At 40.2% G+C, this 24,393-nt stretch overlaps 1 protein-coding gene and 2 long non-coding RNA genes across 9 annotated transcripts; 1 reads left to right on the top strand and 2 right to left on the bottom strand.

Moving 5' to 3' along the window:
- Nucleotides 1-446: 446 nt before the first annotated feature.
- Nucleotides 447-6,747, bottom strand: LOC102082027 (uncharacterized). Of its 4 annotated transcripts, none has more exons than XR_003214965.1 (5): nt 6,643-6,747; nt 5,041-5,108; nt 4,661-4,715; nt 2,825-3,823; nt 447-2,675 (listed from the first exon to the last, which is right to left on the bottom strand). It is a non-coding gene; the product is annotated as an uncharacterized LOC102082027 (long non-coding RNA). The 4 variants fall into 4 exon arrangements; XR_003214964.1 differs by having other exon boundaries at nt 447-3,097; nt 3,656-3,823; XR_003214966.1 differs by having other exon boundaries at nt 447-3,823; nt 4,648-4,715.
- LOC100696581 (spindlin-Z) lies at nt 6,085-12,280 on the top strand. Of its 4 annotated transcripts, none has more exons than XM_005476169.4 (5): nt 6,085-6,150; nt 7,391-7,432; nt 8,179-8,438; nt 10,566-10,799; nt 11,166-12,280. In XM_005476169.4, exons 2-5 carry the CDS (start codon nt 7,413-7,415, stop codon nt 11,369-11,371), a joined length of 720 nt encoding a protein of 239 aa, XP_005476226.1. In that variant the 5' UTR covers nt 6,085-6,150; nt 7,391-7,412; the 3' UTR covers nt 11,372-12,280. The 4 variants fall into 4 exon arrangements, with proteins under 4 accessions (XP_005476226.1, XP_005476228.1, XP_003438237.1 ...); XM_005476171.4 differs by lacking the exon at nt 6,085-6,150 and adding an exon at nt 6,183-6,206; XM_003438189.5 differs by lacking the exon at nt 6,085-6,150 and adding an exon at nt 6,393-6,767.
- Nucleotides 12,281-15,810: 3,530 nt separating this feature from the next.
- Nucleotides 15,811-18,426, bottom strand: LOC112842733 (uncharacterized). Its single transcript, XR_003214734.1, has 2 exons — nt 17,994-18,426; nt 15,811-16,421 (listed from the first exon to the last, which is right to left on the bottom strand). It is a non-coding gene; the product is annotated as an uncharacterized LOC112842733 (long non-coding RNA).
- Nucleotides 18,427-24,393: the final 5,967 nt, after the last annotated feature.

Genomic DNA, 24,393 nt, shown 5'->3' with positions numbered 1-24,393 from the left:
TGTTCTGCTGTATAACCTGAGTGTGCTTGAACTTTGGAACACAAACTGAATGCTTTGCTTTCTCCTCTGGGTTCTTTTGTGACCTCCTGTATGTGTCGTCAACGCGCTGTTGGAGTAATTTTGGTAGGCCGGACACTGTTGGGGAGGTTCATCACTGTTCCAAGTTTTCTTCATTTGTGGATGATAGCTCTGACTGTGGTTCACTGAAATCCTGACGACTTAGAAATGGCTTTGTAATGCTTTCCAGACTGACGACTTTGTTTCTCAACAGTTTCTTTAGACTGTGGGATGATGTGTTGTTTTTTTATCTTTTAGCCTGCTTCAGTTTGTCAGACAGGTACTATTTAAGTGATTTCTTGATTCATCAAGTCTGGCTGGGGGCAATTACTTTTTCACACAGGGTTAGGCAGGTTTGGACAGCTTTTTTCCCTCAATAAATAAAATAATTATTTTGTATTTATTTTGGTAATCATTGACTAATATTAAAATTTGTTTGGTGGTCTGTTTATATCATCAGACCACAGGAAAGTTTTCTATTTTGACTCAGCACATTCTTTTTTTGTTGTGTTTTAAAAAGCTTGGCCAGTTTGTTTGTGGATCCACCACATACAAAAAGGGTCAATACAGCCATAACAATTTATACAAACACACTTAACAGATGTTTAATTTATCCCAGTTCCAATACGTATAACCACACATGAAGAACACATTTATGAATAAATTTGTACAATTTGTTTTTGTTTGTTTATGGGCTAAAAACATCATTATTGATGCTTATTTTTTTGTTATGATCTTTTACTTAATTGGAAATTGAGCAGATTAATGACTGCCTAAACATCAAAAGCCTAACAGCTACAGTAACCTGTACGACACATCACGCCCCACTGAACTAAAAGTCTGTTCACCAGGAACATTTCCTGATCCGGATCATTTTCTGGATAGGGATAAGAAGTTCTTCACAGGAGTAACCACCATTTGTGTTGGCCATGGTTACAACACAACGATCATTCTTTGGCAACAGGATCATTCGGTCTGATCATTTTTGAGAGCCATATTTCTCTGCAATTTGCAGCTGCGACAGAGTGTGAGAAAATATAGAATTGTTTCTGTGAGACAGAAGCTGAAATATGTGGGAGTGTGGGAAAAGACAGGCAAAGTTAGCCAAGGCCAATAAAAATAATTAATTGCACAATTTTATTGAAAATGGGTCCCACAGACCTGAACAACAGTTAAATAAGTTTGTAGGAGAAAAAGCAGATGTGTGCTCCTTTCTTTTATATTGGAGTTTGGATGTATTTATGAATCATGATACCGCGATAAAAGTCAGAGAATACTTTCTTTTAAAAATCTATAATTTTCATCAGTTTCAGCATTCAATGGTTTTATCTTTGTAAAAATGGGAAATAAATACAGGGTTCGAATGACCGGGGGAAAGATTTTTCATATTTCTGTCTGGATTACAGGAAATGCAGTAAAGAAAAAGTTTCAGTGTCAAACCAGAAAAATCAGCAGGTTGTGTAAAAATGGAAAGACAAATCTTTAGTATGTACAGCACTCACTAAATCCTTTCAGGCTTGCAGAGATACATGAGATTCTAACTGCCAACTTGATGACGCAGCTCTTGATCATCTCCTATATCAACAGATTAAATTATACCCATGGATTTAAAAGGAGAATTATTCTCTCACTAGAAAAGGGTGAACTTTGATTTTTGGGATTTGAATTTACTAAACTATTTGTTTAAAAGTGAGCCACTCAAAGCTAAAGACAGGTGTGGCCTGCGTGAACCTGCTGGAAAAAAAAATCTTTCTACACTTCTATATGAATGAAATTTCTCCTTAGATAAATGTGACCAAAGACGCTGTTTGAAAACTCTATCAGACCTGTGAAACTGTCTCTCTGAAGGGGAATTAGCTTTCATCTTAACATGAAAGAAAGCACAGGAACAGTCAGCAGCCTGCTGTATAAACACACCCATGTGTAGTTTTGTATCTTGTGACCTTACAGTCTCTCAAAACCCTTTGAAATCCAGTTCATAATACTCGAGACACTGTATCATCATGTTTGGTCTTGATATGTCTCACGGGGTTGCACCAAGCATATTTGCAATTTTATCCTCAGAGAGAAAAGCGAACCGTGATCCAGATAGGAAGAGAGCCCATCTAATTAAAGCTGCTGATCACTGCAGCACGTCTCTTTAAGCCCAATACTCTGCTCTCTCTCTCTCTCACACACACACACACACACACACACACACACACACACACACACACACACACACAGGTTTAATTTCAGACATGCATGACACAGCCATGATATACCTTTAGCTCTGCCTTAGCTCGGGTTGCATAGAGATGGTGCTAATAATAGTGATATCTAATCAATGCACACACACACTAACCTTGAGTTGACTTTATAACTACACTATGCAATCTCCCTGCAAGACTTGACAAAAACCATCCGAAGTATTTCTCAGCAGGATGCAGATAATTTCTGCGCAGGAGAGCGTGCTTGATCTGTGAGTGTGTCCTCAGTCCGATAAAGGAGCACACTGAAGAGCTGAAAAGTTGGAAGGAGAGGAGGATACCTCTATTTTTGGAGTCTGTATTCTCATGGTGTCCCAGGGGAGAGAGCCGCTGTGGGCTCCCCTCCTTTGACGGCAGCGCTGGTGAAACCTCCAAGGAGCAGAACATGTCAGTCAGTCAGACAAGTAAACATGAGGATTGGTATTTTGGAGCTTTGTAATTGCACAACTTTCAGCAGAAATCAACAAAATCACGTGGAAGAGATACTGAAACTGGTTTTGGAAATAATTTACACTCACTCCAAACTTAATTTGCCCAGAAAACTGTGTGCACTCCACTGATGAACTGAAGGCCTTGTTGAGCTGCTTTGGGTGAAAAAGAAGCCGGACCACTTCTCCAACATGCGGGCATTTTCTGTTGCTGTGACAACAGCAAGGACCAGAGGAGGCATCCTTGGATGCTGGACAGCTTTTGTGTCTATACAACACTGGCTTTCTCACAAATGCTGTCAGCTTTATGGTTCACCGTCTCTGACTCAGACTGCACAGTGTTCTCGTCTGCGGTGAACTGATCTGGAATATATGTGGTCAGAGTGTTTTAATCTAGAACAGGAATTTCATAATTAGATTAAGGAGCTCAATCAGATCACCACAATAGCTGCTAATGGAGGATAGATAATGACTTCCATCAAATCAGCAAATCCAGTTGAGAGCTTATGGTTTTTAAAACACCACCGTGGAGTTTGCATCCCAGTGGGTGACTGAATAGACAAAAGTACTGGACCACACCTCATAATCTTTAAATTCAGATGCTTCCAGTCCCACAGATTTATAAAATGAAGCACCTAGCCATGTGGTCTGCCTTTGCAAACATTTGTGAAAGAAGAGGTCATTCTCACTGAATTTGTGCATGCTGCTCTAATAAGATGCAGGATGTTGGAACAATTTAGTTAGCAAAATTTCTCCCCTCCTAGTTACTCCATGATCAGCTGTAAATGGCATTATCAAGTGTTTAGGAGCTACAACAACTCAGCCACGCAGTAGCAGAGCATGTATTTAGAGAGTGCTGAGAAGCAGGGTGCGGAGAAGTCTCCAATGCTCTGCTGATTCAGTTACTGCAGAGTTACAAACCTCCTCTGGGATTAACATCAGCACAAAAAGTGTGCACCAAGAGCTTCATGACATGGGTTTCCACAGCTGAGCGGGCCTGTAGGGGTAATGTGGAGGTGGGCTGGTGCTTTGTCCATATAGTGCAAGTCCAAGGAGTGCTGATGAAGTTAGACAGATGTGTATCCATTTCTTTAAGAAGCAGAAGCAGTGATCAGTGATTTCATTTAACCACTCAGGTTACCCTGTCAATATTAGGATCATTAATGCTGGTAATGCTGTAAAGCTTTGACAGTGCCAGTAACAGGTGAGCATTACAAATCCTCTTTTTTTTGTTAACATTCCCAGTTGGTTGGTTACTTCTGTGTCCTGTTGGGGGGGAAACCTCACTCTAAGTAAAATTCAGTTCAATTCAGATTAAATTTGGTTTTATTTGTCATGCATGAAAAATAAAGAAATGTTGCTAGTGCTGTTAATTATATTGTTGATGTGTGCATTTTAATTTCTTTCTGTTTGAGATTAAAGGTCTAGAACAGGTATATAACCACAAAAACACTTTGAAAGCAGTCAACTGAAAGCAATGTCACTCACATTTGAAGCAAAGCATCAGGTAGCCTGCGTGAGAAATTTGATCAAACTAAAGAATAAAACTAAGTTCAGTTTTCTTTACAAAGATCCAAATCACAAAGGCAGTCACCCCAAGGTGCTTTATTTCTGTGGCTGATTGTGGGTGATGAGGTGGAGGACATTTACACCCCCCAACCCCCCCTCCCTTTTTTTAATGTAATTGCTTTTGTAAGTTTACAAAAAACTTTTTTTTTTAAAGTTTGAGTAAAAGGATGCAGAGGCTTCAATTACGATGCCAAAACAGTTCATATTTGGTTGGGTGCCACATCTGGCTAATTATTAAGAATTTTAATGAAATTATATAAGAACGAAGAAGGATAAGAAGAAAGTCATACATCAGCTGCTGGGAGCCAGCCAACCACCAATAGACATACACTAAATATACATACAAGCAAATTTTACCGCAAACGGCGAGTGAACTCCCAGCATACTGACCGGAGACAGCCATTCACAGGAACTGTAGAAAGAGGAAAGAACAACCGTGTGAAATACTATTAAATAGATAGAGACAAACAATACTTTAAAAGAAAACTAAAATAATCGCAGAATAAGCAGTGGTGAGCACTCCGCCTACACACAAACAGAACAATGTTACACATATGTATTCATTTTCTGTCCACAATAACAGTTATGGCTGTTTAATCCTTTCTATCTGCCGTGTGATTGGCTGTTCCCCTGCTATGTTTGTTTTTCTGTAATTTAATATAAGTACCACAACCTTAGCGTATATTACATCTTGTGAATAATACATGATCATTAGTTTGTGCACTGTTTTTATTCACCTTCTGATCACAGATGAGTCATGCGCATACAGGTGGTTTGGCACAAGATAAAACCAAGAGCTTTCACCCTGAAAATGTACGCACACACACACACACACACACACACACACACACACACACACACACACAGCGAGCAAGAGAGAGAGAGAGGTACTCTATCGTTCACTCTGCAGAGCAACGAGTCCATCGCTGAAGTCTGTTAAAAGCCCAGACACAGTGGCAGAGAGTTTATGTTTAGTCTGACATCTTGTGGTGGAATTAAACACTTCAGCTACAAAAACGATCAATCATGCCTTTCGTGTAGCACTTACTACATTCAAAAATAAAAACTGCAGCTCTTTTGGTTAAAATGTTAACGTAATTTTTGATTGTGTCAAATTCTTGGACATGGCTTGAAATGTTACAAATATCTTTTGATCAATTACCAAACCATTACTTGCAACAGTTGAATTATTAAAGCAATAAATATTAAATAAATACTGTTATGGTAAAAGATAAACTAAAAATGAAAAAATTACATCTACTATACATAATAATTTTATTTATTTTATCCACTAAAATACCCGACATACACAGATGTGTGTCTCAAAACAGGAATGTAAAACTATGCCTTTGTGCCATCAGAAACTGAATTTGAATAAGTTAAATTCAAATCTGAATTGCTCAACTTAAATAAAAGCTTCTAAAACTGAATTTGAATTAGCCTAATTTGAAATCCAATGAATTGGTTTGAAAATGATCGTCATTAAATTGAAACTGAATTTTATATTTTGAAAATGAATTAATTGAATTTGAAATTGTATTCCATCCTTCTTTAAATTTAGCTCTTGAATGCTTTCAGTTTCACTTTGCACCATTCAATTTCAGTTCTTAAATTCAGTTTTTTGGGTCATACATCCTACATTATGGAAGCTGCAGAGTACCAGATTCAGTAAAAATATATATATATATCCATAACTCGATATTTCGACTTATTTTCTCGATATTTCGACCTATTAAACCGAAAAGTAACTCAAAATTTCGAGTTAGGTCTGTCAATCAGTGAATGACGTCATTTTCTTGTTACCCGGAAGGATATGTCTCAGAGGAACGCGCACTCAAAACCGGATGGTGAGCTACCAATGTATAGTAACAAATTGGCGCTTTCGAGAGTCCCTTTGCTGATGGTAATGCCACGTGATTCAGCTAATAACACAAGGATTTCATCATTTGTGAAGCCACGCTGAAAATACAATTTGTGCATTCATGACTGGCTGTAATACTGGTAGCTTAGCATTTGTAGCTGAGGACTTCAGCTTCCGGGTAACAAGGAAATGACGCAATTCACGTAGATTACTGCTTGGCAGCGCTAATTCGAAATTTCGAGTTTCTTTTCTCAAAATTTTGAGTTAAAAAGTCAAAACTTCGAGCTACTTTTTTTGAAATTTCGAGTTAATAAGTCGAAATTTCCAGAAAGATGACTCGAAATTTCGCGTTATTGATACTTTTTTTAAGTGGCGGAAACGGGCTCCCATAAAAATATGGAAACCTTGTATGTTTTTAAAGTTATTCGCGGTTGGACAAAATCAAAAGGAAAAAAATATAGTTTACTACGAAACCCACAGTCCTTTGCGCGCTACACGTTCCTCTTGGTAGTTGTAGTCAGCAAATCCGGCTCGTTTCCGTGTGTCTTGCTTTAGGTGGAGGAATCTGCTCTGCAAAGACAAACACGTGAAATTATTGATCAGGTAGGACAAACAGCTTATTTTGCTGGCTCCCACCTAGTGAACTAGTCGACCACAGATGTAATATAAGCTATTTTTTCATGTTCAGTCCTTATTTTTTCCGGTAATCCAGAAGCTGCAGACAGGGTGCGAAATCAGCGCTTACATGGCGATGCATTTCCTTTTGTTCAGCTAGCTTATGTGCAGAAATGCAGAAGCCAAAATCTCATAAATGTTTCTCGTTTAAAAAAATGAAAGGTGACTGAGGGGATTTCCTGGCGTTAGCCACCTACGTGGTCCAATTTTAGACACACTGTTGCTTGGCATTTCCGACGGCACTCCAAACGGCGGCGTTTATTCAGCTAGCCTCGGCGAAGTTACACATTTATTAGCCATAAAAACTTAGCTGTGTAAATATGTAACCTGTAGTCGTGTTAGCATTGTTAGCGTTAGCAGCGGGCTTGTCGCAGTAATGTTGTTTACATCCGGTAATGCTTGTTCGCATGGATGTGGTTGATTGAGGTGAGGGTGGCAAACCTGCCGGGCAACTTGAGTTTGCTGCTCTTTGCCAGAAATATTCTGATTATATGATCGCATTTCAGCAGGTCCTGTTACACTCATTAAATGACTTGTCTTGTTTCTCACAGGGTTGTGTGAATTTATGGAAACATGTCAAAGAAACGGGGCAGGTAGGCTCATTCAGCAAGTCAGATTTAACACCTTTGACCCTGCTGTTACAATGTAACACAGTACACACACACACACACACACACACACACACACACACATATTTCACTTTATACTTCCGATTTGAATGAAACTGTAGTAACATATGGTCAGATCATCAGTCAGCACTTAAATATAAGCTTAAACGTTTACTGACCTGGAAAAGATGACCAGTGGTGACCAGTTGTCTGTAACCAGTCCATCCAGATATTATGCTCTGAGTGCTTAGATGATAATTATAAATATTGTTATTTGAGCTTGTTTATCAGCACAGCAGGAGCTTTTAATTATTAACCTGGCATATTGTAATCTTGATAAGAAAGCGTATGGGCCACTTAAATTTAAAAAAAAAAAAAAGTTTTTGCTGTCTGTTTATGGTATAGATACAACAGTCAACCCTCTACATCATATTTTCACACTATCTGTGAAGTTAAAGGCTTTAAAGATTCAGTAGTGTAAAAGATGACAGCCCATGGCAGATTTTTCTTTGAAGCTCGACTTTGAAGTGATGGCTTTTGAATATTAAATTAAAAATAGTTTCACACTCATTTGTTTATGTAACATTTTGATAGTTCTCATTGTTTGGGTTGACTGAACTCTCTGTCATAAGAGGTAACGCAAACAATATACTGATGGAACAGCTTAAGTTCATCATACCCGCACTAACGTAGGAATGCTAACGTGGCGCTTGCTCCATTCTTGTTTACAGGAAGCGCAGCAGTGGAGAGCTGAGTGAGAGCTCGGCGTCAACCCTGAGTCCGGACCCTGACAACCTACTGGGCCGCAGGATTCAGCACACCTGGAGGGAGAAGGGCAACGTAACCAAATGGAAGGGCACAGTTTTGGAGCGCCTGTCTGTGAACACCTCCCTCTACATGGTCAAATATGATGGCTTCGATTGCGTCTACGGAATCGAGCTCTTCAAAGACAGCCGGGTATCCAACCTGCAGGTCCTGGCAGAGAAAGTTGGTGAGTTTCATGATGATGCTCTAATCACTGATATTTTGCTTGAATTTAAATGTTTTATACTCAATTATTGAAATTTAAATGGACTTTGTCATGTCTGCAGTGCATCACGCTGCATGTCACTTTTTTGTAGGATTCCCTGTTGAATCTCGTGTTGGTGTTTATCTCATTTGGGTCTGAGGGGATACACTGTGAAGCAAATTTGCCATAGCTGTGCATTAGCCACCTCGATTAAACCTAAAATCCCAGTCGAAGATAATGTGCGTCACGCTGGTAGACATGAACTTTGTTTGCATGCTGAGGTTTTCTGCACACTCTCACTAAGGGTGTGGATTGACGCATCATTTGACTCCACTTCTGCTTCAGTCAGAAAAATAGGTATCATCGAATGCTTAAAATTAAATAGCAGGAAAGAGTAGAGAGGAATACTGGGAGAAAATCTTTAATGGTTAAAATCCATGTATTTATTTTGCCACTCGTACACTTAGTGAGACTCTTTGTTTCTGATGTGGCTGATGCACATTTGAGCCATTAAACTTGATTAATTTAAAAACGATACATCATTCAGTGTACCTCTAACGTAACAGGTTGCTGAGAACATGTGCTGCTATGACAGGAGAAAACTACATGATCCACTCCTGCCAAGAGGATGCTTTCAACATTTTATGGTGCCACGTTTTTGTCTGTTTGCATATATTGCAGATATTTGCCTTGCTAAATGAAGGATTACCTGTGCAGGTCTGTTTGTGTAAAGCCTTCCAAAAAACCAGCAGGGCATAGCTTGACGTCTGTGAAGCTGTAGAATGCTTATTGGTTGAAAAATGATCCAGAACAGGAAATGGAATGCTGTCGGAATTCACTGTGTAGAAGGAGAAGCACGGAAAACATCAAAGGTCAAGAAACGGCATGAAGAGCACAGGCAGTGACTGGAGTGGACAGTTTTTGTTGTTTTTAAACACTCGGCTGGCTCTGTGTGTGTGTGTGTTATAATTTAGTGCTTTTCTTTGCTGCCTGAACACGAGCAAGAGTAGCCCACTCGTGGGTTTTTTTTGTGGCACTGCCCTCTGGTGACATTACATAGCCACAGCATGCAGATGACCATCTGTAAAGCTGGGCATAGGCTCTGCGTAGGAGCCATTATTTGCCCTGGTGATGTAGTCAGGTAAAAAAGGAAAGAAAAAAAAAAAAGAGCCACCTTTGTAATGTTGAAAACTTTGGCTTTAGGCTCCACATGGCTCGCTAATCTCTATTCATAGCACACCCTTAGGTGTGGTGACTAACTTTGTGTATTTAATAGCACCACCACTCCTGCTGGCTACACAAAACACACCTCTCTCTTTTTACTTGAAGGCCGTATTAAACAGCGTAATAATTTACCAGCATATAAAATGATTTAAATTTCAGTGGCTTATTGGTTTATATCAGGATACCTTATTTTACATTTATACTGCACATTTAAGCCCTGAGATATTTTAACACAAGAAAAAAAAAAAAGTAAAATTTCTGCAGTACATCTCAGTTTTTATACATGAAATAAGAAATGCTGCTGTAGCTGCTGAAAGAAGTCTGTCAGCATGACTCTGGGCTTAAATTGTAAGAAATAATTGTGTAAAAGTTCTGGTTGCTCATTACCCAGACTGTCCTATAAATATAAAACAGAAACTTTCTGTTAATTCACAAAAATCTAAATGTAAAGAAAACAGAAATTATTCTAATTGTTAGTGTGAACATTTTTTTCTGTCATTTAATTGTTTATCCATTAATAAATTACTTTGGTGTATTATGAATGCCCACCGGGGAGGTCGTTATCAGCAAGAAAACCTGTAAAATGTATAAAAATACGTCCAGTGGACCAGATTGGCATTTTTGCTGGGCCAATTCTGACCCAGGGGCCTTATTTTTGACACCCCTGCTGAACATGATGACAGTCTTTGTCGTCCTTTACTAAGAAATAGTCCAAAAAGTCTTATATTTTCTAATTTAAAATGTAAAGCTGACAGCATCAGAATAAAACATTGGGGGAATTATGTTATATAAAATAGATTTTAGTGTTTTCATTTATCCTGTCGTCTTGGGTCTGTAAATTTTTTGGATTCATGGACTCATCGAAGTGTCTTCTCATTTCCACAGTGAACAATAAGATCAAGGTGCCTCCTGGGGCGGAGGAGCTGGTGGGTCGAGCAGTGGAGCATCTGTTCGAGAAGGAGGATGGAGAGAAAAATGAGTGGCGAGGCATGGTGTTGTCCCGGGCCCCAATCATGACCCACTGGTATTACATCACCTACGAGAAGGACCCGGTGCTCTACATGTACCAGCTGTGGGACGACTTTAAGGACGGGGACCTGCGCGTCCTGCCGGAGTCAGGTATGGTAATGTGAGCTTCGCTGTCAGTGTGCATAAAACTGTCAGTGTTTTATATTTCCGATCCTCCTGGAAAAGTGGGAGGAAGAGAACAGGACAAATTTACATAGTCTGCATTGCAAAACACTCCAGCATCTCTGGCTCGTTCTTCTCCTCCTGAACATTTTGTGCAGAATTTCTGCTTAGTTAGGAGAGTATGATCTGCTGCTTTAGAGGAATTTATTCATGAATGAACTGTGGCAGGTGGTGGGTTAAAGGTCATGTTCAAACGACAGGTAACAGACTTGGAAGCCTGTTGCAAATACACGTATGTGGCTGAGTAAATGCTGTCCAGCGTGGCATCATGTGGTTTTTCTGTTTGCCATCCAGAGAACAAACACCTGCTGCCAGCGGACAGGAAGCCAGGTGAGGAGCCAGAGAGCCTCGTGGGGAAGCAGGTAGAGTACGTCACAGATAACGGTCTGAAGAGGACGGGTTTGGTCATCTACCAGGTCCCGGCGAAGCCCACCGTCTACTACATAAAGTATGACGACGATGTTCACATCCACGTCTACGACCTGGTGAAGACCACCTAGTACTGACTGTCTGGTTTCATCTTCAGCTGTTGGCTCACGTTTTACCCCAACGAGTCGTTACCTGTTAAAGTGTTAAAGGTTTCAGCTTTCCTCCAGCGGGAGGCAACATGCCGAAAAGGCCTTTTTTTTTTTTTTCTCATCATGTCCCATATGGGTCTGCGTCATTCTATGATAACAACACATCTTGGTTTTGATTCTGAATTTTAAGTTGAACTTAAAATATGGCACTTAAAGTCCTCTTCCATGTAAATAAAGCAGATCTGAGATCAGCTGTGTAGCCCAGCAGGTGAAATGGAGTAAATTGCACGCGTTGCTGTATGGTGCGACTCCCAAACTCAACTAAAGTTCATACAACACATCAAACTAATGTTTTTCTTTTCTCTTTTCTATGCTTGTGTTATTTATTTGAATCTGGAATATCTGGCTCTGCTGCTGGTAAGGAAACAAACAAAAAAACAACAAAGAAAACTGTGTCTGCTGTGCTTCATGTGTGTCACTTGGTAGACCTCAGTTTGTTGAATATAGAAAACCATGTGTGCTGATTTCCCATCGCAGTGAACTCAGATTTCTGTTGACTTGTATAAGCATTAATGAGACTGGTGTCTCGCGTGAATATAAAAACAGAATAAGTGAAAAATCCACGTATGATATTTCTGTTTTGTTTGATCATTCAAACTGTCAGTTTTTCTACATTAAAATATATCAGAAACACTGATGTTGATGTCAAGTTGTTTGAGACGGTGTTTGTGCTACACACTATTTATGTAGTTCAAATTGGCGACCAACATTGTTTAGTATTTTGAACTGAAAATCTTCATTATTTGCCAAAAAATGAAGGAAATACTGTTCATTGTGACCCCAAATATGTTTTGTTCTGTAAATAAAAAAGACATTTTTATGAACGTACAACAAAGCTGGTTGTATTTTCTTTTCCAGATGTTTCCTATTAACACGTTTATCTTGAGTGCTGTTAATATTTATGTCCAGGGAGCGCGATGCATGAGTTTATCCAAACAGAAAACACTCACTAGTCACTCATAAAACAAGTCAGACTTGAGATTTTAGAGATGAAACACACTGAAAAGACCTTTCATGTGTTGTGAAGTGTATTACCTTGCAGTCTCCAGTTATGCATGCTCACCTGTATATTAAATAGAAAGTGAGTGCTTTCAGAAATAATTTTGACTTCTTTCTACACAGTTACATGAGCTGAGAGACGTCTCTCCTTGACCTTCACTGAATGCTTCAAAACACTGAATGAACTCAGATACTCTACACATTTTTGTTCAGAAATGTTGCTTCATTTACAAGTTTTTCAAAAGCAGTCGCCCTCACTTTTCAGTGTCTCTGGTTAAATAACCCGAGACACCAGAGCTCCATATTGTTGATGGAGCGGTTGACTTTGCAGGTAGCCAGATTTTACCTTTATTTATAAGGAGAAGCCTCTCTTTAACCCACAGTTCAGTCTCATCCTGTTTATTGGAAAACCAGACTCAGTAGGTACTACACACTGGTTGATCAGCTGTACTTTATCCATTGAGTCACGTGGTTACGATGGCTAAAATAACAAAATGTAAACACTGCTGTGGATAAAGTTTAGTTCTCCTGAACCGAATTCCTAATTAGCTTCTATTTAAAGGTCAGGAAATCAGGGAACAGTTATTGACCTACACAGCTGATCATTTAGGATGAATATCATGTAAATACTCATTTATCTTACAGCTAAATGTTATCATAATCCCTAGTGTTTATCTTATAAATGTTAGTATGTTCCCCATAAATTGAACTTTTAAAGCTTCCTCTGATTTTCTGTGAATATACTGGGAATAACTATCAGCAGATATTCACATACAGTCCCCTCTGCATGTTTTAAATGCAAACACTGTTAAGACTACATGACTAGAAGATTACTTACAGCTTTTCAGTTAATCAACTTTTTGCTGCTTGTGTTTTGTTACTTAAATGTATATCATGCTTGTAAATTTTTCATCACCACCAACAACAAGAGCATTAGAGAAGACCCTGCTCAGACATTTGCAGTATTTTAATTGCCAGACACAATTGTTCTCTGTCTGCTGATCAGTCGTCAGGCCCTGGTTCCTGATCTTCTTGACCACACATGTAGCCACATGCGGACTCACTCTTCCTCCCTCGGAGTCTCTCCGAGGTGCCAGGTCTGTGGAGATGGGTGCCAGCACAGACATCGGGGAACAGTTGGCATACCATCACACCAGGCTTGGTGCCCAGATAGTAATAACAACGAGGAGGGAGTACATGCATTGCACAAGGTCTGTGCTCTTGAGAATGTGTCTGATGCAATTTGTCACCTGTTGTGCACTTCCTTTTACACATCCATCACTATTTTTGACCATTTTCTTTCCTCGTGAAACCATCTGCCTTAGTTGTTGGCAACAGTTTTTACTGTTTAGACATAATAATTACTCTCAAGTATCTTAGATCGTGACTCTGACTTTTCTCTGCTACAGTGTGCACTAAGTGCTTTCAGTCTTAACTCAGGAGAATGAGAAAACATGAAGTGTTGTGGTATCGCTGCTGTGCCAGTTTCTGTCTGTGATGTAGGTGTCAGATGTTTTTGAGGGGTTCATGGGCTCAATCAGTAAGAAAACCCCTAAATGTTGTTGTTATTTTTTAATCAGTAGGAATCAGACTTTTCTATTTCTCTGTCTTATGTAACCTACAATAGCGATCACACCAGAAATACAGCTAAAAAGCGTCTAAAATAGCCACATTTGCTGCTGAAAGCTGCCTCTTCCGTTAAATTAATAAATATTTTTCTTTTTCATCATGGGCCTAAAATTAAGAGGCTGAAATGAGCTACATGAGGTTGCATAGCACTATCCATACACTCAGTGAATTATATGAAAGGCTGTTGTGAGAGAATCCTCCGATCTATTTTTTTCTTCCTTTTATCATTATTGCAGTACCTTCCTCAAAAACCTTGAAACTTTGTCTGCATTCTTATTGGCCAATAAACAAATGCACTTGACTCTTTTGTGTTGCTTAGCAACACAAGCCAGACCCTGATTTTATATATGAAAAAGCAGGATTCAGCCAATCTGGAGACTACAGGGTGCAGAGTGATGGAGACCAGCCATGGTGCATTTTTAATTAAAACATTGCAAGCATTTATGAGTGAAAAGGGTGGAAAGCATTGTCTGTGGTCAAGATTATCAAAGCATGGTGACATGGTTACTAATTTCAGTTTCAGAGACAAAGATGAATGTAATCTGCATGACGGTTACATGTCAGCTTTGGATTTTAAGCAGTCCTTACTTTGTACTGATCTGATTCAAATAAAGTGAGTTTTAATTCATTTTAGGTGGGCTTGACCTTTCTGTCATAAGCACTTTGTTAGCAATGAATGGCAAAGATGGGGATTATTCAGGTCAACCGTGCAGGTAAAGAGAACAACAACAACAACAAAAAGATAAGTCTGTCTCTACGTTTTCATGTCTGTCTTGTCTTAATTGTTTTTACAATTTATTTAGTATAGATTTGTCTGTTCTTGCCCCTCTCTGCTTTTATTCAGCAACTGTATGCAGCTTCTCATGTTAGAATTTTACATAATGTGTGCTGGTTATTGTGATTAGTGTGACTTGATTATGTCTCTGTCTCTTATTTTCTCTCCTCTGCATTAGTTAAATTCTCCCATGTGTCTGAATATGACAAAAAGACCAAAGTGCAGTGGAGCACAGAGCAGGTCTGGTGTCTTCTGTGCTGTGTGAACACGCCTCTCAGTTTTCTTAGTGACTGTAGATATCTTACATTTGCTCAGGTCTGTTTGCTGATATTAATCCAAGCTCAGAAAAGGACCAGACCAGAGTCCACCTCATATACAGACCAAATACTGGCAGCCAAAAATAAGAAAATAAAAATAAAAATCTTATTCTATAATTATTTTGGACCTACTGGGCCCAAAGAACTGCGAGTACGTTCACAAGTCAGCCTACTGACACCTGTTATAATATTTGATGCATGATAAGTGGTAGAACTGATTTTGTGGCTCTTTTACCCTCTCGAGTGCATTGGAAAGCACACACATGGCTACACGACTGTAACGACCTCTTCTGGTGGATTCACTGTCTGGTCACTAAGTAGGAGCTCATATTTTATTCAGCGGGTCACTCACAACTTTGATACACACTAAAAAAAAACCTACAGGAATTAACAGCCTGTTCACAGAAGGATTTAGAGCCTCCTTGTTGATTGTTTGGCTTATATTCACTCCTCTGTTGCACATAATAAAAAGGTGGAACGTAAGGTTCTCTTGGCTGAAGTCTCAGCTGAAGACACTGTAGTTAATTGGACACAGTGATTCCTCAGGGATCTCCTCTGATCTTAGTGTGTGTGTGTGAGAAAGAGTGAGAGCCAACCTGTTCTGTGGTGCTGATGTGACAAAATACAGAAATACAAGGATCTTTTTAAAAAAAACAGGTTTTATTTTGCAGTGTAAATAAAAGAAGTCCCATTTATTCCCATGTCTACAGATTAATGATCAATAAACAGTTTGAACAAAGCACAATGAGAATGAGCAAGCCCGAAAATAGACGTAGAAAAATAATACTGGGCAATTTTAGTCTTTTTTTTTTGTTTCTTGTACAAAGGGCTTTATAGCATTGTTATTACAGCATTTCCCTACGTGGCTTTTATAGTGTGTGATTCACTCGCTTAAATGATGCTTTTGATTGCAATTCTGCTGGTAATTAACATTACTGTGCAGCGAAACTCCTTCACACGGAGCGTGAATCAGAACATTTTATGTGATTTTTAAAGGGCAGGCTTCATATTGTTGCCTGCTGAATAAACAGGAAATTTCATCAACAGTGCCAACAATGAAACGTGAACGGCTCCTGAGCTGAAGAGCAGGTTCACGTTGACGTGAAACTGAAGTTCACTGCTTGTGCTGAGAGGCAGACTGGGACTTGTTGTTCTTTGATCAGCGTCACAACAAAATCACTAGTCTTCCACTCAGCACCACCAGCACCTTCGACTCTTTTTTTTTGGTCACATCCAAATCCCCTGCTTCTGCCTGTAACAGAAGAAAAAGAAACAGGGGGGGGGCTTTAGATGCTTAAAAAATCTTCCCCTTCACTCTACAATTGTTGAACATGAGGTATTGATTTGGCACCATTAGTGACACGGGCTTCAGAGCTGAAGAAGGTTTCAGGACATGCATGTGTCACAGGTGTTGCAGGACACCGGCGAGTGGCGTGCTGGTAGGTTGCGAACTTTAGATGTCGGAGATGGAAACACAACATGCATTTCCCATCTCTGTGTTTCCCCCCCAACCCATTTCTCTCTGAAGCCTGTTGACATTCCATCCTTCCTTTGTTGTTGTAATGCCAACCTTTCAGCTCCTCTCAAAAGAGGGAGACAGGAGAAGGGTGGGTGGGGGGGCACAGAGAGAGAGAGAGAGAGGGAGGAGAAGAGCACAGCACTTAGAATAAACGCTGTTCAATGGAAATGTGAACGCAGGCCATCAACTCAGTGATTTGTGTGTATGTGTGCGTGTTTTTCCCCCTTTCTAATAGGTCACATTTGGGGTGGAAGAATAGGAGAGAGAGAGACATACAGATTGTCCTGCATCCCCAGTATGTTTTTGAGCTGGTAGCTATGCAACAAGACTGGGAGTCAGTGGAGGAGGGGGATGGGAAGATGGGGACAGTTAGTGAGAGGAAGGAAGCACGGGAGGAGAGAAAGGGGGCTCCTTAAGTGCAAACTAGAGAAAAGAGGAGTGCTGAGCGGAGACAGCCCTCCATTTATACCCAGAGGAGACCCTGGAAGAGATTGTCAATAATGTTCATGACACTAAATCACTTCATTTGCTGTTGCTCTTTGTTGCCCTGGCGTTCAAAGCATTAAAAAAAAAAAAAAAAAAATCATGTATTTAGTTTCTAAACAGCGAGTTAATTGAATGCACGCCGTCAGGTTGTGTTAATATTCAGCGAATGTGCCGACACGGTTTAAAATTAGCTCTAAAAGCCACAAATAAACCTGGTCTTCCTTCCAGATCGCAGCTAAATGGAAACGATTAGCCCTCGACGTGGGAGCTGTCCAGTGTCTCGGTGCTGAATGACGCCCTACTTTTTTTCTTTTCTTTTTTTTTCACGTCCATCTCTTCCTCAGCATCTCGCCTCGATTCCGGCCCGGGAAAAAACATGCCACCTGTTGCTGCACCGAAGTTTTCTCTCTGGTGGTTATAAAGCCAAAAGACCTCTGATATCTGACTCATATAATCGCCAGCGATCCCAGTTTTGAAGTGTAGTAAGGTCAATTGTCTCCCCCCCCACCTCTCAAATCACGGCAACATGACGGCATGATAAACATTTTCCCTCAGGCGAGGCAGGAAGAGGAGGAAGGGGTTGTCATTTAATTTCCCTTAAACGCAGTCGCTATTTTTTCTTTTTCTTTTTGTCTTTTGTTTGTTTCCCTTGTAAGCTATGACTTATAGGATTTCACATCATCACATTTGCTTTTCAATCCTTCCAACTGAAGGTGGAGAGAGAGAGAGAGAAAAAGACAGGCAGCTTAAATAAACGATAGCAAACAGCACATTAATTAATACCCAGCTAATAAGCATTGGTTTAAGAAATCCACTCACCGTTCATCGACGGGAACAACAGGTGATGCCGACATAACATTCGTGCAGCGTGTTCTGGATGAGTAGCCGAGGCTGCACCTCTTTCACTGTTGGCTTTTCTATTGAAATCGGCCACAATCGGAGCCTGTGCGCCCTCCCATCTGAGCGCCACGTAATGGTTATCGTGATGTTACTGGGTAAGCTCGAGGAAGATGGATCAGTGTGTTTATATACGTCTGCTGCCCGGAGAAGACAAGGAGGAGGTGGGACGATGACGAGTGACGACTGCGAGTGGAGACCAATTGACGTGATTTTTTTTTTCTTTTCTGTTTTTTCAGACCTTGTTAAGGGTGCGGCTTAAACCAGCAGCCAAATTACATTATGTGAAGGTTAGAGAACCATATGAATAAAACATATGGCGGGTGGAGATGTATGTCGGTGGAAAATAGTATTATTGCTGCTACTATTTTTATTTAAGGGAACGCTTTTGCTTGATTTGCTGTGAGTCGGTGCAATTTTGTGGCCTGATGTCAGCGCGTAATTCTAAAAACCCAAACGGTGCAATAAACTTCACCTGAGCCGCTGAGCCGGGCTTTGGTGGAGAGCACAGATGTAATGCAATTAAATCTGAACTGTGAGCTCGAGATTAACATTTACTTAATTTGGAAAGATGAGTTAGTGGTCGTGGGGAGGGCCGTGGAGATTACATGCCTCGAAGCTCAAGTGGTGTGCTCAGGGGAACAAAGCTCAATCCGGTTTTAATTTTGAGAAATTAATGTGAAAATACAGAAAACTGTGTCCAATAAAGTGGCATTTTTTATGAATATAATAAGGAAAATACTGCTTTCAATTCTAAAGTTTTACATTTTGGGGTATGATTTTTTAAAAAAATGTAGCCCTCATGAGGTTCCAACATTTTTTTAATACAGCTTCAAATGAACAGCTACATATGACATATTGGAACTTTTTTTTTTATACAATGTTGCTTCAGTTGATCAAAGTTTGTGCACATTTCAGAACATTGCAGCACCTCTATTCATTGATTTGACTCTAGAATACTTTGGTATGCGGAGGGGTTTATGGTCAGCTCAGTGACTGTAAGGTGCAGAGGTCCTGTGGCTATAAAACAAACCCAAATCATCACCAATACACCACTGTGCTTGGCACTTGGCATGGGATCTTTGTGCTGTGTTTAGTTTTCTCCAAACGTGGCAATGTCTATTATGACCACATACTTCCATTTTGGTATTATCTGTCCAATAGACTTCGTTCGGATACAACTTTGCAAACCTAAGTCTGCTGCCAGGTTCATTTTAGAGAGAAAAGGCTTTCTCCTGGCAACCCATCCAAACAAATCATACTTTTTATGTCCTTTTCTAATTATACTGTCAATTAGAAACTTAGAAACATATTAGAAACAATATGTCCTGCTAAGGACCAGATTTTTTTTTTTTAAATTTTAATAAAGAAATACAAATGCTAATGTTTTTCATTGTATAATATAGTGTTTTTCTTTCGTCGACAAGCTTAAAGACTGATGGAAATGAAAATGTTCAAATCTTAATGTGTGAGTGTTGTGATCGTTAGGCAGTTTCAACTCACTGGTGTTTCGGCTTTGATTGTTGTGTATGTGTGATGTGGTTTCCAGTGTTTGTGTGGCTGAGAACGGTGTTAAGGTTCAGCTTGCAGTGGGGCATGAGCAGCGTTCACCTTCAGGCTAGTTGTTAAAATGTTGATACTGTTCCTGTAATTATGTGCTGCGAGGAGTATGGGGAATTATAACAAAGCTGAAATCTTGTCATAGTTCAAGAAAGAAACAAAACTGGAATCAGGGTACATGTTTGTGGACATGCAGTTAGATTTTACAGTAATGAGCTGCTAGTTGTGATTTGAATAGAATAACAACTAAACATTAGCATTAAGCTACAGTCCCATGACATGTTTTACTTCTGTTGTGGTTTACAGTAGGCATACTGTAAAATAACGGTGTTGCCACAATGCACTCTGTTTTTCTGTATTGCTGAAATTCTCATACAATAGCCGGTCGGATTTTGCATATGGTATATATTTAAAAAACATGAAGTAAGCAAACCCTGTGATGTGCAACAATTTGCAAAAACAGAAATGTCCACAGAGAACAGTATGCATAAGAGTTTTAAGATTACAGAATTGGTGATGTAGATGGTAAATGAACAGGTTCTTACATAGTGCTTTTCTACTCTACCTGAACACTCAAAGCACTTCATGCAACTTGCCTCAGTCACCCATTCACACAGGCTCTTCTTACACATCTTACATTCACAAACATTCACACTCCAATCGATGCATCACAGAGCAACTTGGGGTTTGTATCTTGCCGAAGGATATTTGGCATGCAAACTAGAGAATCCAGTGATCGAACCACCAACCTTACGATCACCTGTGCTAACCTCCTGAGCTACAGTTTTAATAAAAGATGTAGTCTATGGGAAATACTCTTTTCAACCTTTGCATCCTAATAGTTTTTTAAAAGAAAAGAAGATGTCAAGGTTAGCAGGATGAAACAAAAAAAAAAGTCTTGTATCCTTCTTTGAGGACAGCCAAATCAAATACAGGTTCCCAGAAGACCTCTCATAGTCCATACTGTAAAACACACCCAAGCCACCTAAACATAACATGTTTATCATCTTAGAGACACAGTAGAATGCTGGACAGTTTTTGACCTACTTAATAGTTCAGTGTCAGTGAATTGGCTTGTAGGGGGCGAATGTGATTTCAGTTTGCAATATTTTTTTAAGTTTTGATGTAACATTGTTTGGTTTTGCCGCTGTAATGATTCCAAAATCGAGCAGCTCTCTGAGTCAGCATCAAGCAGCACTGGTCCCGTTTGGCTTCATGCCTCCTCGCGCTCCTTATCTGGACCAGAGAAAAACTGCAACGCTCCTCACTGAAGCTATTAAATAAATACATTGGAGCATCAATAATTTTGGTGTGCGTAAAAGGTTGCATTATACCCATTGTGAATTATATTTTATAATTGATAACTGTTAGTAAACCTCAGCATAGGCTATTAAGAAGCTTTGACTGTAATTAGACACTGTTACCTTTTATATGAGAAAAGGGAGAACTATTATCGTGCAACCAGAATGATTTAAAAACTGCAAAAAATCTTGAGCCCTGCTCATAATTTTGCATGTTATCAAATCACGTTGACAAGTTAAGTTTCTCGCTCTATTTTCAGATGAAATATAAAATACCAAAAATTCTCATTTCAGGTTCCCAAAGCACAGTGATGTCTGGAAATGATCTTGTCAGTGTTTTGCCAAAACCCCCGCCTAAAATGTGATATTTACAGTGACACGCAGGAAAAAGGAAGAAACTTTACTTACTGAGGAGCAGTTTATCATCAGTCCATCTTTTCTTTTACTTCCTTTATCCAAGTTAAGACCACATGAGGCGAGAGCCTATCCCAACTGTCAGCTGTCATACTCCCTCCGCTGGTCACCAGTCTGATGCAGAGCAGAAGCCTATCCCAGCTGTCATAGCATAAGGTCTATTGCAGGACTAACACATTCATGCTCACTGTCTCACCCACGGTCACTTTTGAATCACCAGTTAAGGTAACGCCATGCGTGTCTATGGAATGTGGGAGGACGGAGAGAGAACCATCACAGACACAAGGGGGGGGCATGTAAACTCCACACAGAAAGGCTCCAGGCTGGATTCAAACCCAGGACTCTCTTGCTGTTATTGTCCTAATTTAAACTGTTAAGCAATAAAGATGTTTAAAACTGGCACTCGCTTATTTTAAACGATTTCACCCATTCATTATTTGATTATTATTTTCCATTAAAGAAATCTCTAACCCCAGTCCGAGGATGTTTCCTGATTCCCCTGAACAGCATTTCATCAAAGTTGTTAGGTTGCTCGATTAAGCCCTTTTTTCCCCCAGTGAGATACTGAAATCATAGCATCTTCTCTGACGCTCACTATCTGACAGCTGGTCACACTTTACAGGCTGAAGAAAACCATCCTTACCTATCCACCGTCATTTTATGGATGCCAAAGTTCTGCTGGGGTGACTGACGAGTGTCAGTGGGACATGAGTCACGTGAGTGACTCTCTGTGCTCTTTTCCTTCTTACAAAATGACCAAAGAAGAAACCTGGGTGGCTGCAGCTATCACAAAAGCTTTGTTCCTTTGATATCCCTGTAAAGACTGCTTATCAATGAAACTCAAGAGTCAGGCTTAGGGAGGAACCTGGGGGAATATCATGTTCGCGGTCTTGTGAGGCTTTAGTTGTATAACGAACCACGCGCTCGGTGCCTCTTGATAGAAACATCAGGAGGTAGGATTATGCATATTAGCGAGCTCCCTCTGTTCTCCCCTCTGCTTTCAGGGCTTAATGTTAACATCTGCACAGTGAGCGAGAGCCACAGATGAGCTGGAAGACTGTGCCGAAAGTCTTCCATTCAGATGATTTATCTGATCACTATAATGGACTATGCATGTTATTTCGATGACATTATAATGGAGTCTGAAGGGGAGAGAAGCTCGGGCTCTTTGGTGTTGATAGAGCTGAGTCACTTAGGCCTACACTACTTGATTTTCATCACAGAAAAAAAAGCAAACACTTCATGAAAAAGACCTTTAATTTTTGAAGCCACTCAATTAGCAGTGATATTTTTCTTTCTTTTTTTCTTTTTTTTTATCTTTGTTTGTTAAGCCCTACTTATTAATAGTCAAATTCCAACAAAGCTGTGGATCATTTCAGTTTTTTCAAATTAAAATAAAACCAGAGCACCATAATTATTCAACATCAGCCATCATTATTCATGCATTTGGACCCTTCAGCTGTTGTTTACACTGATAAAATCCATTTGCTGTTTGAATGTCTAAGAGGGAGTTTGGATAAGCAACAGGGCACAAGCAGAGGTGTGGGAGCTTTGGGAGGCAGTGAACATTCATTATTTTTCATGCTCTGGGTCAAAACTATGCTTGTGTGGGCTGGGCTGGTAATATGATGAAAATCTGCACACTTCCTGGAAACCAGGTGAGGCCGCGGGATGTTTTCTGGCTGTTAAAAGCTCCCGTTTGAACAAATATCGTTTTAAACTGAGGGTAAAATGAAACCACATGCCCCGTGGGGTTTGTCTGGTCGGATTTTTACCCTTTCCAGAAGCTTGCTATAAAAACAACCAACACTGTTAATATCAAATTATTCCTCTTTTGAATGTAAGATCTGATCCTCACCTTTGAGGTAGCTTTGTTCAGGTAGATTCTGCGGTGTGGTAGCACCAGCGCATCACTGAATCACTCAATTTGGACCAGCACATAGGATGGCTCCCTCTGGTGTTCACTTTTAGTTCTGACAATACTACAAGACAAATCTGTTGGGAGGTGTTTGTGTAAGTGACAAAATAAGTGAAAACCCAAAATAAGAGAGAAAAACACAGAATCAAAACATAAAAGCCACAGACACTTTGTTAGGTACAACATTTCAGGTGATTTAATTGACTGTGAATGTGGCGTGGTTGTTGGTGCCAGACAGGTTAGTCTGAGTATTTCAGAAACTGCTAATCTGCTGGGATTTCTGGTCTACAGCAGGAGAAGACCACAGTGGTGGCACTCTTCTCATCTAAGAACAGGAAACTGAGACTATATTGTTATAGCTCTATTAAAGTTTTAACTGTCCAGAGGACCTCAACAACTACAGGCCGGTGGCTCTGACATCCCACCTGATGAAGAACCTGGAGCGGCTGGTCCTAGCTCAGCCTCGCCCCCTGATGAGCTCATCACTGGACCGAATTCAGTTTGCCTACCAGCCTGGCACTGGAGTGGATGATGCTGTCATTCACCTCCTACATCATTTAATCTCTCACCTGGAGACCACTGGAAGCACTGTGAGGATCATGTTCTTTGATTTCTCCAGTGCCTTTAAGACCATTCTTCCCTCAATTATGAAGGACAAGCTGGAGAACACAGGAGTGGACCATCAACTCACAACATGGATACTGGAATACCTCAACAATCAACCACAGTATGTGACAACTCAGAATCGGACAGGGTCGTCTGCAGTATGGGGGCCCCACAGGGAACGGTTCTGGCTCCGTTCCTCTTCACCATCTACACTGCAGACTCCTCTCACAACTCCACCCAGTGCTTCCTGCAGAAGTTCCCTGATGACTCTGCAATAGTTGGCCTCATCACTGATGGGGTCGACATGGAATAAGGAGTGCTGGCCCAAGGCTTTGTGGACTGGTGCCAGCAGAACTACCTCCAGATCAACACTAGTAAAACCAAGGAGCTGGTGGTAGACTTCCACAGGCATAAACATCCTCCACTGCAACCACTAAACATCCAAGGTATGGACATTGAGGCTGTGGCAGGTACCTTGGTGTTCATCTGAACAATAAACTGGACTGGACTCACAATTTAGATG

This window comes from Oreochromis niloticus, linkage group LG18 (assembly GCF_001858045.2).
Source record: "Oreochromis niloticus isolate F11D_XX linkage group LG18, O_niloticus_UMD_NMBU, whole genome shotgun sequence".
In the NCBI taxonomy this organism is placed as follows: domain Eukaryota; kingdom Metazoa; phylum Chordata; class Actinopteri; order Cichliformes; family Cichlidae; genus Oreochromis; species Oreochromis niloticus.
The sequence above is the reverse complement of the archived record's forward strand: the minus strand, read 5'-3'. Positions and strand labels throughout refer to the sequence as shown.

Excerpts from the sequence above, each read along its gene's own strand:
- LOC100696581 (XM_005476169.4), top strand. The coding sequence starts at position 7,413 with ATGTCAAAGAAACGGGGCAG. Across the intron at positions 7,433-8,178 it reads ATGTCAAAGAAACGGGGCAG|GAAGCGCAGCAGTGGAGAGC; the intron begins GTAGGCTCATTC and ends TCTTGTTTACAG. Across the intron at positions 8,439-10,565 it reads GGTCCTGGCAGAGAAAGTTG|TGAACAATAAGATCAAGGTG; the intron begins GTGAGTTTCATG and ends TCATTTCCACAG.